This window comes from Varroa jacobsoni, unplaced genomic scaffold (assembly GCF_002532875.2).
Source record: "Varroa jacobsoni isolate VJ856 unplaced genomic scaffold, vjacob_1.0 scaffold_669, whole genome shotgun sequence".
In the NCBI taxonomy this organism is placed as follows: Eukaryota; Metazoa; Arthropoda; class Arachnida; order Mesostigmata; family Varroidae; genus Varroa; species Varroa jacobsoni.
In genome coordinates this window covers 241,610-255,932 of record NW_019213571.1, presented here as the reverse complement: position 1 = coordinate 255,932, position 14,323 = coordinate 241,610, and the positions used below count along the sequence as shown (strand labels likewise).

The 14,323-nt window shown below is 39.3% G+C and overlaps 3 protein-coding genes across 6 annotated transcripts; 2 read left to right on the top strand and 1 right to left on the bottom strand.

The window, feature by feature from the left end:
* LOC111262498 (tissue alpha-L-fucosidase) lies at positions 1 to 5,144 on the bottom strand. Of its 2 annotated transcripts, XM_086969158.1 has the most exons (2): positions 3,877 to 5,144; positions 1 to 887 (listed from the first exon to the last, which is right to left on the bottom strand). In XM_086969158.1, exons 1-2 carry the CDS (start codon positions 4,643 to 4,645, stop codon positions 787 to 789), a joined length of 870 nt encoding a protein of 289 aa, XP_086825284.1. In that variant the 5' UTR covers positions 4,646 to 5,144; the 3' UTR covers positions 1 to 786. The 2 variants fall into 2 exon arrangements, with proteins under 2 accessions (XP_086825284.1, XP_022692539.1); XM_022836804.2 differs by lacking the exon at positions 1 to 887 and having other exon boundaries at positions 2,942 to 5,112.
* A 3,126-nt stretch (positions 5,145 to 8,270) lies between these two features.
* On the top strand, positions 8,271 to 9,856 carry Tfb5 (transcription factor B5). 3 transcript variants are annotated; one of them, XM_086969167.1, is made up of 4 exons: positions 8,273 to 8,382; positions 8,645 to 8,840; positions 9,056 to 9,221; positions 9,725 to 9,856. In XM_086969167.1, exons 3-4 carry the CDS (start codon positions 9,114 to 9,116, stop codon positions 9,827 to 9,829), a joined length of 213 nt encoding a protein of 70 aa, XP_086825293.1. In that variant the 5' UTR covers positions 8,273 to 8,382; positions 8,645 to 8,840; positions 9,056 to 9,113; the 3' UTR covers positions 9,830 to 9,856. The 3 variants fall into 3 exon arrangements, with proteins under 3 accessions (XP_086825294.1, XP_086825293.1, XP_086825292.1); XM_086969168.1 differs by lacking the exon at positions 8,645 to 8,840 and having other exon boundaries at positions 8,271 to 8,382; XM_086969166.1 differs by having other exon boundaries at positions 8,645 to 9,221.
* Positions 9,857 to 10,056: 200 nt separating this feature from the next.
* LOC111262500 (uncharacterized) lies at positions 10,057 to 13,425 on the top strand. The gene is made up of 4 exons (XM_022836806.2): positions 10,057 to 10,693; positions 11,706 to 11,867; positions 12,116 to 12,235; positions 12,609 to 13,425. Exons 1-4 carry the CDS (start codon positions 10,058 to 10,060, stop codon positions 13,002 to 13,004), a joined length of 1,314 nt encoding a protein of 437 aa, XP_022692541.1. The 5' UTR covers position 10,057; the 3' UTR covers positions 13,005 to 13,425.
* The last annotated feature ends 898 nt before the right edge of the window (positions 13,426 to 14,323 follow it).

Sequence of the window (14,323 nt, the reverse complement as noted above, 5' to 3'; positions counted from 1 at the left end):
CATGCAAACAGAAGGGAATAATTCCTAATAAATGCATTAACAGTCGCCCAAATACTGGTTGGATTTCTGACACGTCAGATTGCTCTCGAGTAGACTCCACCGTTGCTTACTTTCCAGATCCTTTTTCAAATCAGACTTTTTGCTTCACCTCCAACAATGTTATTATCGCTGATGTTTGGTAACAGCTGCCTAAACAGTTGGGGCTCTCATTGGGGTCGTTTTCGCTGTTACTTGCCCAATTGTAAAATCGTTCCCGCTCGGACGTATTCTGAATGATGTGATGATTTTCACAACTTGGACCGCTGTTATGCACTCCGTAGCAGACTATCGCCGAATATAATTTTTTGATGTGATGGTCGTGATATTTGCGCTGATGCTTGAGGTGCTTGTTGATTTAGCTGGTGAGGCGGACGTGGAAGTGAATGATTTCAATATCACCGGCGCTGCTGTAGAAAATTCTAAATCATTAGACATGCTGGCATGGCTGACATGCGCTGGCTCAGATGAGGCTGTCAGGCGATCCTCAAGAAGGTAACCTAGCTTCATCGGTGAGTAAGTTGGCATCAGCGAGTCGAAAGTTTCCGTTGTGGTAGAAAAAGTCGGCTGACGCTGTGCATGATATCCACTCGTCTTCTTGTGAGCAGGCGAACGCGAGTTGGTTGAACACGGTTTGATTACCACAAAAGAATGACCAGCGACGAATAGGAGCTTCGCCAGTGAAAAATTTCATGTCCTCCTTGGGATGAGTAGGCTAGCAGATGTGGAATCTTACAATTGGTATCGACATCAACAAAATATCCGTAACGATTTGGACAGCGGAATGATGTTCGACGATGAATTCCGAACTAGCAGGTAGTTCCAAACGGTCTTGAGCCACACTGCAAAGGCTGAAAATGAATTTTATAGTAATAGTGAACCTGGGAGCCTAAACTTAATTTCTCTAGTTCAAATTTTTATTCTATTATTCTAGTTCATATTGAAGTTTTATGCTTTTCCGGATACATTTATGTACATTAACGGGAAACATTTGGTAACAATAAACTAGATCAGACCATTTAAATTTCCGCGCCTTCTTTTCAATTTTTTTTGGCTCAACTAGGCCACGAGAGTTTGAAGTAACTGCTAGACTTGCAAAACAACGTAAGCTCAAAAATAAAAGTAATTTTTAAAAGGACGCATTTATAGTCGTTTATAGGTCCCAGGCAGGGGTCAATCTAAGCTGTGAAAACCATAATAAAATAATAATTACAAACATTTAACTGCTTTTAGAACTTACGCAGTAATACTCGAATAGTTGTATCTAATAATGAGTTGTAACAACACCTAATAAAATACACTCAAGCTTTGTTGATAACTTCTTTCTGGCTGTGGATATTAACGAAGTGAAATTAGGTTCAAGCATTTACGAGGGATCTTCTGGGTTTTCGATGCAAAATTGTAAGTAAGCCGGTTTGCAGCGGCCGTTGCAGCTCGTTCAATTACCAAGGACGCATTGTACCTTCCATATAAATTCTAAATACGGATGTACTGTTGTACTTACAAGCGGTGATAAAGGCCAGCACCTTTATCTTCGCAGACACCTTTGTATTGACTGGATAGTTGCTTGTATCACTCACTTCAAAACAATAACCAAGTGTTTTACGGTTTCTATATGGTAGAACAAACGTGATTGCTCCTGCTGCCCGTTTTTATCTCAGCTAATTCGTGTCCATCCTGTCCAAAACTGCATTTCAGTGTCATTACCTCAACTGGGCATCGACGTTTATATTCTATCGTCAAAACGGAACCAACTCGGTGCAGGGGAACAAAACAGGTAAGAACGAACAATCCTAGTATAAGTGACGACAGCGACAATGGCGACAGCGGCACGAAGAATATAAAATGGCACCTCAGCGGGGTGAAAATCACGTCCTGTCTCTAAAGTGGCTTGATTCAAGCAATCAGCTTCTGAACGACCCTAACAATCTAGAGCTAGCCCAGTCCGTAGGTCAGGGAACTCAACGCGCGTGAATCTCACCATTTACACGCTAATATACACACACACAATCCGTACACAAACGCTGTATTTTCTTAGGTGTGATGGGCGCACAATGAATTTATTCAATACAATATTCATGGCCATTGTCCTGCCCTAGCTCATCGCAATGTGGATATCAATAGCCTATGACTATTAGTGATTAGTCAAAATGGGTCCGCTAGCAATGGTGTTTCGGAGGAGTGCTGCTAGCTGCAGATCGCTTGTGAATACGTCTGCGATAATAGCAACTGATGCTGTTGCTACTGTCATTAAAACCGTATCCTACGGCCGAGGTAGTAAACAACGGCGATGTTGTAGACAATGTAAAATACCCTGCTATTTGGATATTGGCAATGGCAAGAATGGTCATGCTGAGCTTTTTGTTTTTAGTGCTGGTTAAGCGACGATTACATAAGCAATTGTCGTCGGTGATAATTTTTAAGAGCAGCTTTCCGACGTTATATTATTGGATTGTCATTTTATCGCGCATACTGTCTAACGTTAAATTATCGTATGTGGGGGGCGGTTCCTAAGTGTGAATATGGTGTGTATTTATTGGGTATGATAAACCACTTTAACGTAGGAAAGGTTCGGTCAGGTTCAGTAAAACAGAATATTACGTAACGCCAGAGGAATACTATGATCATGTCCGAGGTATTTTTTCGTCAACGGACCATTATTTTCTGTCGTAACGAATTTGAGCATATTAAATTTATGAGGTACTGTTGCTATAAAAATACTCGAACAAGCTGGTCTTTGATTACTGACGTAACCAATTATGTAGTAGTTATTTTAAAAATAAAAATAATGAAGTTCATAATACCCTCGAAAGCGACGCAGCGTTTACATGAATGCCTGTTTATCTGGTGTGTCGTGCACCAAAACTAGCATTGGAAAAGAGCTATCAAAGAAAGGACAAAATGATTCGGATTTTTGCATCCCATGTACTTCATTATTACGCTACTCTGTCGCTAAACGTAGAAAGCACATTGACTTGAAATTAAGTGTACCACGTATTATCATATCACTATAAAAATAGTGATAGAACTGTGCACATCTAATTACATGGATTAACTGCCTATAAATTAAATCCATCGATACTAGCTCCAACGTATTCTTTTTAAGTCGGAAAGTTTGAGTGCCCTTTGGGTGAAAATGCCATAGGGAAACTTCCAGAATCAAGTATATTAAATCTATTAATACACATATTTGGCAGCATACGGTAGCTTAGTTCCTTCATAAGTTCTCATCAAGGTCCCACTGATTACACTTTTTCAGCCCTGTAATTCTTATGCTTATCGCAACTTGGTTCGCCTGGCTTCGTAAAACCGGTATCATGATCGAAATTCCAGCAGAATCAATTGCGAAAGTCAACTTTCCATCGAATCCCAAGACAGTCATTTCCGTAGCTGATCCAACGTTAGCTGAGTTGAAAGATCCCAGCCGGACCTGGCCTCCACTGTCTGGTTTCAAAATTATGGCATACACCACGTCACCTTTGGATGTGTACCATACGTTTTTGTTGATCGTGTCATTTTGACGTTGCCATGTCTTTGACTCATAGATGGCTTCACCATTGATCCTCAACCAATCGCCCATTTGCAGTAGACGCTCTTGGAATATTGGGTCTATGATACCGTCCTTTCTAGGCCCCACGTTCACCAATAAGTTACCATTGCAGCTAACGGTTTGTACAAGGGTAGCAACTAACTCATCGATAGAAAGCACGTCACTAATGTTCATAACTCGTCGATAGCCCCAAGATTTGCGATCAAGCGTCATAGCGTTTTCCCATTTGTGGGGTAAGAACACACCGGGATTGTAACGATCTTTGCAATTGTAAAAATCGCCGTGCTTACATGGTATGCCAATGCCCCAGCGGTCGTTAACCAGCACCGAATCTCTAACTGGACTGTCATTGTAGAGCCACGCCAAGAAGTTCGTGGTGTTCCAGTACTCCGCCGGGGCTTCCCAATCTCCATCCGACCAAATCACGTCCGGTTCGTAGTTGTTAACCAACTCATAGAGCTCAGGAAGACACTTGTTTCTCACAAAGTCTTGCCTTCTAAAGCCACTCCTTTTATCTGACTCGTAGATTGGATTGAACCACTCGTATAACGAGTGATAGACTCCAAAATGCAAACCGGCGCTCTTTGTGGCATCGGCTAGTTCACCTAAGAGATCCTTGTTGGGCCCAACATCTTTGACGTTCCAGTTAAAAGAAACTGAAGAAGGCCACATGGTGTAACCTTCATGATGTTTGGATGTTAAGACTACATACTTTGCTCCGGCGTTCTTGAACAGCTCGGCCCATTGGCTCGCATTATAGAACTCAGCTGTGAAATAAGTCGCGAAGTCAGCGTATTTGAAGCCTGGCGGATAATTATCCTGCATGAACTTCATTGATGCCTTGTCACCGCTTTTCCAATAATACCAGAACCACTCTCCATTGAACGAGGGAACGGCGAAGACTCCCCAGTGTAAAAAGATCCCAATCTTGGCCCGATCAAACCAGTTGGGTGCTGGCCGAGTGTCGAGGGATTCCCAAGTCGGGCGATATCTCCTACCTGAGACTATGCATAAAAGTCCATCTAGTATCACAAACATGGAAATCCTCACGGCATTCATCTTGCTAATTTCTCATGGATGTCCTCACTGATGGAATGCGTTCACAACGGTTCCTATTTAAATTGTATGCTCAACGATTCTGTTTAGCTTGGTTATTTTTAATCAGATTTGATACGCATAGAAGCCGCCTCCCAAAGTTCAACGACTAAAGTACGCCAGTCCACATTTCGAGTGTCGGCATATGCCAACATCGATCACTAGGCACCTCCAGCACAGGTAGCTCGTAAAGAATTTCGTGTAGAATCTTACTAGTAAAGATGGACACTGCCCACACTAATAACATATCGACAAATCATTGTTAGCTTTTCCAGCTCAATGTACATTAGCTAGCCTATATAGTGACAAACAACTCTTCAGCCTGCTTTAGCCAAGCAAATTGATAACTTAACGACGCATTTGTAAAAGTAGACTGTAACAGGACAGCTCTGTGGGAACCAATCTTGAGTAAGTGCCTCTATTGTTTCTTCTCTGTGCTGCTATTTCCGTACGCTATTCGAAATAGGAGTCAGTTATCTCGCGGCTACGTAACAAAGAGCAAAGCGTTCGTCGATATTTCAACAATTTTGCAAGCAATCTTGGAAATAGTTCACGAACTAATCATAGACCTTAAAGGGAAGCACCACTTGCAAATCGAGGTCTTAGTTCAAATAAATGTTCTTTAAGCGTGCCTGTGAGCATTCCTGTTCAAGTTAAATAATTGTTGAAGAGTTAACGGGCTAGATCCCCAAAGTTGGTTTGTATATACGAGGTATATGAATTCAGCGTGTCGACTTTTTATAACTTACGTACTGTGCAGTTATTATTCTGTTGGGATTAGTGCACTCAAACTAGGTTCGTGTTGCCTCCTAATCTTACTTTGGAAAAACAATAGATTAGCATTTGCAGGTTGAATTCTTAATCGATAATAAATGAAACACTGAGTTTTTTACGATGCTTAAAACTGTTCATAGATCACTGGACAGATTTGTGGCATATAAAAAAAAAATATATGGAATATCTGTTTTTAGGAGGATTAACCTCATTTCTAAATACAATATATACCTCTTACCAGCTATCAACAACTAACGTTTTTATTAATTTGGTCAAGGTATGATGTAAAGCAGAGGTCCCGTAGGCTTTGGTACGGATCGGCCTCCCAGCCTAAGTATTTCGTTATTCATTTTCACATCTAGCAATACTCGAGGTTAAATAAATGAATGATCGCTTAGGTCGCGACAAGCATCACGTTGGCAAGTGAAGACACTTGTAATATACAGGTCGATCGGGGCACGCAGGAGAGTGTCGGATGGTCTCTGATTGACACGAAAGATTTCCCGAACTTCAAAAAATAAACTTTCTAGATTTTAGAGCGCAAATCGCGGTCATCGAAATAATTGAAGAACAGCAATCACAAAATATTACCTTAATTATTTGACCTAAACGTAATTGTTTCGAGTTTCACATCCGGTACTTCGCCCTTACGCATTGTTTCCAATGCCTGGCTTAAAGCGCTATACGGTACCTAGCCTTTAAATCGAGCGTTGTTATTTTTGTATCCATGAATTAATTCTAAGTCACAACGACACATTTCCACTATTTCGTTGGCATGCAATTCCCTGTTTTTTTTTTTTGTTTATTACATTTCCATTGCACTTAGTATGTAATGCTAATCGAAATTTGTGTTGCAAAATAAAAAGCATTATGTCTCCAATTGAACAGTAAAGAAAGAAAGCTCGTTCACCAATCGACGATCAAATATAGTCAAATAGTTTTGACTCTTAAGGCGAAACTGTTTCTGATTTATGAAAATGGCGTTATTGTACTTTACGCTGCTACTCTACATATCAATAACGAGCAAATATTTTTAAGCTGCCGACAATCCACGTGATAGAAACGATATCTTGTAGTAATAGCTGACGCCAGCTCTTGAGCCATGCTCCCGATGCAGATCTCAGCTATGACTGAATCTGATTGTTTTTCGCGGTAACCTCGAATATCTGTTATTTCCTGGTTTTTCCGAATCGGCGACTCCACGATTTTGAGATCTGTCGAATCAGCAGGCAACGACAGCACTTGAACGTGATGGGCAGCGAGTAGCCTAAAGGTACCTGAAGCTCTGTGACGAGCGTTCGGAACCATCTCCGTACCTGAGGCTGTATCTTGTTTTCGATAAGTTCAGCATAATACTGGTATTCTGGCCTTTGATGTATGATTTGTTATAAATCACAGGCCACATTGTAGCTTTTGGTGGATGATTGATCTTTAGCATCGTGCAGTTTCAAAAAAATCACGATTTTCGTCGCCAAAGAACTCTAGATGACATTCATCTGGGGAATAGACTTTTTCCCATTTCTCAACGACCCAACTTTTGACTTCGTTTTGCCCAATAAAGATCCGCTTGTTTTATTCGAGCGTTGAAGCGAGGTCTCTTGGCCCTATTGCTTTTGAAGCCAGCCACTTTGCAAAACGTAGCTTCCGATACAGCGTGATCACCTTTAATCTACTCTGAAGAACATTATATGAGACAATTGTATCTTTCTATAATTCGTAGGTAATCTCTTTCGATCCTTGTTACTGATGTTAAGCTACATCAGAAGGACGTTTTTTCTCAGCTTCTTAGCAACATTGGCGACTGCACCCTGGGAAACATAAAACACCTCAAGGGTTTCCCGTTTTGTTGTGAAGAAGAATCTGCTAACCAGTGCTTCGTGCTCTCCAGTGGCATCTGCTCCTTCTTTTTCCATTTCGACACTTTACATACGCAAACTACTATAAAAAAAAATTTAAATACCACTATGTAGTTGTTCAGCGATGGCAGCAGCCGTAGTAACGAGACGGCAAGATAGGAAGTGCCGGCTGTACTTAGTACGAGATATAAGCTAAAATGTAAGTGTAAAATCGAATGACGCCATAGTAATAAGGCAAAATAGTTTGAAAATGTCTCCCTTTGGTGCTTTGCTATTGGCCTGGAAAGCTGAAACTCTTTGATGGAATCGATCTGAGACTATTTGATCGAGTGTCGATTATATGTGATGCATATGTTCTTTGCTGACTGAATATTTGTACTTTTAATTTTACCCATTGATAATTGAACCGATCCAAAATATTCAATGACCGCGAAATTAGCTGCAAGTACAATTTGTATGACAACGATGATTGGACGTTTTTCTTCCACGAGTCAACAAATTTGGCTCATTAGCTTTTTTTTTTCACTCAAACTTCACATCGAGTTAAAATGTCTTTATAGATAAAATTTAACAAACAGACTTCAAATAATAATAATAATAATTAAAAAATCTTGTTTCGTCGATAAGCTTCGGCACGCTGCTTAAAATGGCTTGTAGGCCCTGTGAACACACGGGGGTCCAATACGAAAAACCTGAAAAAATCATCATAATATGTTTATGATTCTAGCCTAGAATAAAACTATCGATTTATGAATGGTTGCGAAGTTATCGTCAAAACTTGTTATTCATCGAGTGTGAACAGTAATAGTAACTCATCTTAAAGTAACACAATTTGCGCTCGGCCTAGTTGGTCAAGGTTTCGTAACGGTGGCCTGTGTTAGTATCCTAAACGGCGAGGGTATTGCTTCTTCTGCTAGAAACCCAGACAGGCACTGCAAACATAGTTTTCTCGTGTGCGGGACACACGATGTTTACAGAACAGTTTTTGATGAAAAACTAATCATATGAAAATCTTTTTGCCGTATTGTCCAAAGTTACATCAGTGCAAACAGCTCAAAGATCCGATGCCAGGTGATACACAGTAGCAGCAGCGACTATCGAATATAACTTCCTAATTAAAAAATTTTAATCTACTTGAAGTTCGTATGGAACAACCGGCATTTCAAATAGAACAATACGTTTAAATACTAAATAAACAATATGGAGTTATATTGAAAATCGCTAATAGGCATGTGTTGTACGAAGAATGGAATTGTACTAGTGTTTTAAGTAGGGCAAATTAAAAAGAGGTTAAACGTGCGCAATGGTGACATTTCTAATGTGTTTTTTTTAGCTTGATGGATAACGGCACGGTTTTGGGAAGCATGAACAACTTTGGTTAATCATGTATTCGTCGATGCGTCATATGGGGCTTCAGAGGGAAGTTTAACTGCACCAATCGCAGCTTTGCATATGACTGATTATATGGAAAACCTTAGGCTTACATTATGTTATGAGTAGCTAGCGTGACTTTTAGGTGTTTTCAGAAGGTAAATAGAAGCAGAAATCGGCACATCTTAATACTCAACGATATGTATAAATAAGTCCTTATATTTATGTATTTTTTAATCAGATCTTACAAGGCTTGTGGCCCATAATAAATTATGCACTTTACAGAGAAATTCGCTTCTATAACAACTAATCTGCCCAGCGTTCAATAGTTGTAACACATAAGTAATAATGGACTATTCGTCCTATGCCGCAGGCCATAAAGAATTCATGATTGGCTTATAATTCGCTGGGCCACTTGAACATCCGTCGGTATGGTACATGTTGTGAAAGGCGTTCTCGTCGAATGCGATCCGGCTATGAAGGAATTCCTTATTCATCTTGATGACACCAAGGAATTAGGACGCAAGTTTATCATTCAGGTTAGCCTTTTCGTTAAATCATATGGCTTAATCATTTCTCGACAAAAAACTAGCCAGTAGATCAGATGTTTGTTCTGTTTATCGATTACAGCCATACTACGTGGAGGTAGAAAGTTGGGTACCATTAAAAAGCGAATTTTTTAATTCTACTGACGCTTCAAAGGTTTATAATACAAATATATAAGACACGAACTTGAAGCTTATAATTTTAATACTGAGACACGTACCGATTAGGCGGATTCACGTAAAAAAAATATTAGTTCGGTCTAAAAGAAAGGAAATATATCAAATTCATGACAAATATTTCGTCTAGTAAATATGGCAGTTCGATTTCCTGAGCTGAAGCAGGGAAGCTAAAAACTCGGTTAAATATAGCAACTTATAATCCAATAGGACTAAGAAAGATAATATCCAACAGTTGAATTATCTTCGTTTTGCGAAAGCTACTGAAAGTAATAATAGTTAATTTTACTGCCATTTTCAATCTCGTATGGTTTCTATAGGATCTGGATGAAACGCACTTATTCATCGCAAGCGATATTATCGACACCCTGCTCAACCGCGTCGACGACCTTATGGATCGTCTGTCATTCCCGGTTACTGATTAGAGAGTCCACCCAACAGAAACGATCTCTCATACTGGACAAATTGATTTCACTTCGTTCTTGTTGTTGTGTTTTCATCTCCACGAAAACATAGAAGCACAAACAGAATAACGTACCTTGTATAATAAATATTGAAACCGCTTTATTCGGAAGAACGTGTACACTCAATCAGTTGCACTTCCTGAAAGTAGTATTTTTCACTGCGCCGTTGTACGACACAACGGATTGACGATGATGGAAGAAATACGTAACGTGGAGGATGGAACAGTTGAAACGTACGAAGTTATCGAGACTGAAGCAGAAGACGTGGCTGGCGTTGAGGAGGGCGAAGTGGAGGCCATTGATGGTGAAGAAACAGCGTCAAGTGGCGCTGGGCTGCACGCTATACATCATCAACAGCATCCGCAAGTGATCGATATGCAACAGCCACAACAACAGCAACAAAAACGCGTTCGACGACACCAATGCCAGCAATGTCCAAGCAATTTCCCGCGTCAGACAGAATTGAATACCCATAAGTGGCTGGTTCATGGGATATTCTGCTCTCTACTAGTTGAAGAATGCCCTGAAGCTGAGTGCGGCTTTACTTGCGAGTCAAAAGGTCTTCTACTGGAGCATCTCTATTTTGCACACAATGTTGATGTGAAGCTGGTGTCCGCTCAGCTGGACACTGAGGCTGACTTTGACCTGTGGCTTCAGCAGTTTCAGTACGAGCACGCATCCGAGTTTGTATTGTGCACAACACAAAGTAATGCTAAATATAGAACTCGCTTGTATACTTGCGTTTTCGAGGCTCAGCCTAAGCGGTGCGACCCACATAAAAGTTTGCGGGTTAAAAGGCAATGTGCAGCCCATTTGCTTGTCAAGGTTAGTCTATTAAAAAGAGAACGAGCTGACTAAGGATAAGTAATAGTAATTATTTTTCAGTTCTATGATTTCTTAAAAACAAATCATTCGATGTTTCTTAAGACTATTCATGAGTACTTTTTGTTGTTATTTCCAAACTAAGCCCCGGACTGTAGTAGTTTATACTTAGTGATGTCCACCATTTTAAATTGTAGAGCTTTATCCCGCAGTAACTCTATGCTACCTTTGCAAGAATATAAACATTTGAATAATGTACGTCACCAATGCTCCATATGATTCCACAAGCGAACTAGAATAAAACTTAGGTGTGTAATCCGCGCTCTGTGTGTTGCCGATTACTTTTCCACTAATCTATAAGCCTTTTTGGAAAATATTAACCCTAGAAAAAATTGCTTGCCTTATGTTTTATAATAACGCTTACCGCAAATATTATTTTTTATTATTTTGACCCAATTATTATCATTATATCTATTATATTTTACGATCCAATACCTTTGAGTCTTTCTATCAGGTCTATACACAGAGATTTTTTGCTTTTAGTAACAAAATATATCGGTCGAGCTCTCTATTATTCGTAATTTTGCAAATTTGATGCCGAAGTAAGCGCACGTGTTTAGTCGATCTTGTTACATAGGTTTTGTCTAAAAGTCTCTAATTTCGAGGGACACCAATTTTAGCTGAATTTCACCTTAGAAGTTTTATTTTGCCCGAAATCATAGTCCAGTTTTATAATAAATGTATTAAATATTACCGGAATAATTATCAACAGACCCTTGCTATGTAATTGTATTTAAGATTGAAAAGGAACATGAAATAATCGATTTACATTTCGTTATTTTTCGTTTTGCGCCCGTTAGCAATTGAAACGAAATGTAATTGTGTTCATTGGAGTTCAACCCTTTACCCTAAGTTTAACGATATCTAAGTATGTCTTACCATACTAGTTACGGCCGTAAATCGATATACTCCTGTATAGCTTACTAAGTTCTTTTACTCATCATTTTGTTTATAGGTTCCACGCGTTGAAGGTAGAGGTAAAGTGGAGGTGCTTGGGTCCTCTCATCACAATCACGTCACATCGCCGCTTTCTGCACCAGCCAGAGACATCCTAGACACTGAAGATGAATCTGTCGTTATGCTTCCTCAATCCGCCTCGCTTATCGAAATGTTCCAGGTAGGGACGTGTGGCACACTTGAACTAGATCAAATATATATTTTAGGGAGAAGTATGAAAACCCTCCTAAAAAATTCGTCATTGACAGGATTGCCATTCTTTTACTTCTAGTTCATCTTTAAAATCACAGTCTCATTTGCTTCAATCAGTGAATTCAAAGGCATTCGGAACCAATGATATACCTTGTTATTATCAAGCTATCAATATTCATAGTAGAGAAATATTAAATGTGCATACGCCAATTATAGACGGCCCAGCAAGTGATCCAATTGTCGGATGAGCTCCGAAATGAGCTCGCAAATGGTAGCAACACCCAGTCTTCTGATCAAACGGCCCAGGTGGAAATGAAATTGCTTCAACTCAGACAGGTAGGACCTCAAGGTGAATAAAGTATACGAAGATGCTTTCTGAGAAAACTTTATTATCATTTCTGCATATATGCCTGATCATCTCTCTTTGATGAAAAGAAAAATTTAAGTGTGTCAGTCTTTATAATACGATCACAATTTTATTTTAAAAAAGATGTGTATTTGCCTACACGTTAACCGGAGGTCGCACGCTTTTTCACATCATTCATTTGTTGCGAGAATATTTGCGTTAGGAGGAGAAGGATCACGTAAAAACAACGAAGTCAAATTTGGGCCCGCAGTTTTCAGAAAAGAATCCTCATAAGTCGCTTAATGTACGCAACTTCATGAGATTTTAATTTGTGTCTGTATCTTTATTCTATATGATGTGCAGGTGTTAGCCGCATACGACCAGCCGGTCTGTAGTGAACTTCCAACGGGCGTAAGTGGAATGGCCGTTGTATCGGCCGATAGCGTTGTTCTCGAGGAGGCGAACAGCGTCGTTGTGGGTCAGCAGGTTGGGGAAGAAGGACCAACCGTTATGATGGAAACACTCGCGGGATCGGGACATCAACAGCAACAGCAAACCGCAACCCTCCATCGTCGTCAGAGCCAAGTGCATCAACAGCAGACTCAACAAATTCATCAGCAACTTGAAATGATCGATGCCTCGCAGGTGGTGTCTGACGAGACAGGCCAGACTCAGCAACATATTGTTCACCGAACAACGAGAAATCAGCCGCAACAACAACACATACAACATCAGGAACAGCATATTATAATAGGGTAGTCCGTTTTTGTTATCTTTATTATCCAACGTACGTTTAAACGGTTGTCAAAAAGTATAAAACAAAGCGTAGACCTTTCAAAGAATACAAATACGATTCCCGGACACAAAACGCTTGGCTGTAATGTGTGCTAGTTAACTATATGTTCATCAATTGTGTAAAAAGTGTACATAGAATAAAAAGAATGTAGGTTTTTTATAACCGATGTTTACCACAAAAAAGTAATTATGCTTATGAATAAAGTAAGGTTTGTTTAGTTGACGATTGTTTTTCGGCAGCTGTAAAGCTACATAGCTAATCGGTAATTCTGAATAATGTCGAATGTCAGCTTAATTCACCTGGTTATGATGAAATAATATTGATAATTGTAATAATAATAGTAATAAAACAACATGATAGTAGTAGTTCTATTTTTATGCTTTATTGAAATGCGGAATGATTATTAGATTACTATTAATTTTGAAATTGTGTAGTTTAGTTCTTTTTATCACATAAAGACAGCCTCAAAGATCTCCACTATAATGTGTAGGAATAGGAAAATATCTATTCTGAGAATTCTAAGAATGAGCACTGTGTATAAAGAATGATAACCACTGGGAACGTGAAAAAGTCAACAAATGGTCCAATGGAGAGCACTAATTAATTCTCGTTTTAACAAACAGAAACCAACTATATATTGCCCTACAACTAAATATCAAATAACATATCTTAAGCAAAATCAACGACTTGCCTTGGGGAAAAAGGTACCAAATAGAAGAAAAAACGAAGATATTAAAAAATCTAACACGATGATTATGCCCGGCTAGCAGGTGAGTTCGAGGAAGGTGAAAGCCTTATGCTAATAAACCTAATTTTTTAACGGAAATCCAAATATATAAGCATGGTTCGTTTAACACTTATTACCATCCATAGGCTGAAAGAGCGCTTGGATGAGCATGTAAAAGTAAAAAAGCGCACCTATAACGTATATCATCAATCTAACCCAGCTAGTTTAAAACTTACTCAGTTATAAGATCCACCGGATTCGTTTGTAACAACTTAATATTTAGGTAAACGTAACTTTCCAAAAATCTATCCGCACTCGATAGCCAAGATTTCATTCAGGCACTGTTGTACTGTTTTCGAAATCCATACTTGATCTAGCTAAATTTTGCTGAGGAATTTATTAACAATTCCTAATTTTTTCTGCACATTTTTCATTCCAATGAATCTGAGTATGTAATTGCTTTATTTAATTACCCGTTCTCAATATGGTTATCGGTATTAAGATTTAAGTGATTGGGTTTTTGGTTCGAGCCCCGTTATTCACACTTAAACGGTA

Bases quoted from the DNA above. Each gene is read 5' to 3' on its own strand.
- LOC111262498 (XM_022836804.2), bottom strand. From the start codon at position 4,645: ATGAATGCCGTGAGGATTTCCATGTTTGTGATACTAGATGGACTTTTA.
- Tfb5 (XM_086969168.1), top strand. From the start codon at position 9,114: ATGGTACATGTTGTGAAAGGCGTTCTCGTCGAATGCGATCCGGCTATG. The intron at 9,222-9,724 runs GTTAGCCTTTTC...TGGTTTCTATAG, and splicing joins GACGCAAGTTTATCATTCAG to GATCTGGATGAAACGCACTT.
- LOC111262500 (XM_022836806.2), top strand. From the start codon at position 10,058: ATGATGGAAGAAATACGTAACGTGGAGGATGGAACAGTTGAAACGTAC. The intron at 11,868-12,115 runs GTAGGGACGTGT...CGCCAATTATAG, and splicing joins CGCTTATCGAAATGTTCCAG to ACGGCCCAGCAAGTGATCCA. The intron at 12,236-12,608 runs GTAGGACCTCAA...TATGATGTGCAG, and splicing joins AATTGCTTCAACTCAGACAG to GTGTTAGCCGCATACGACCA.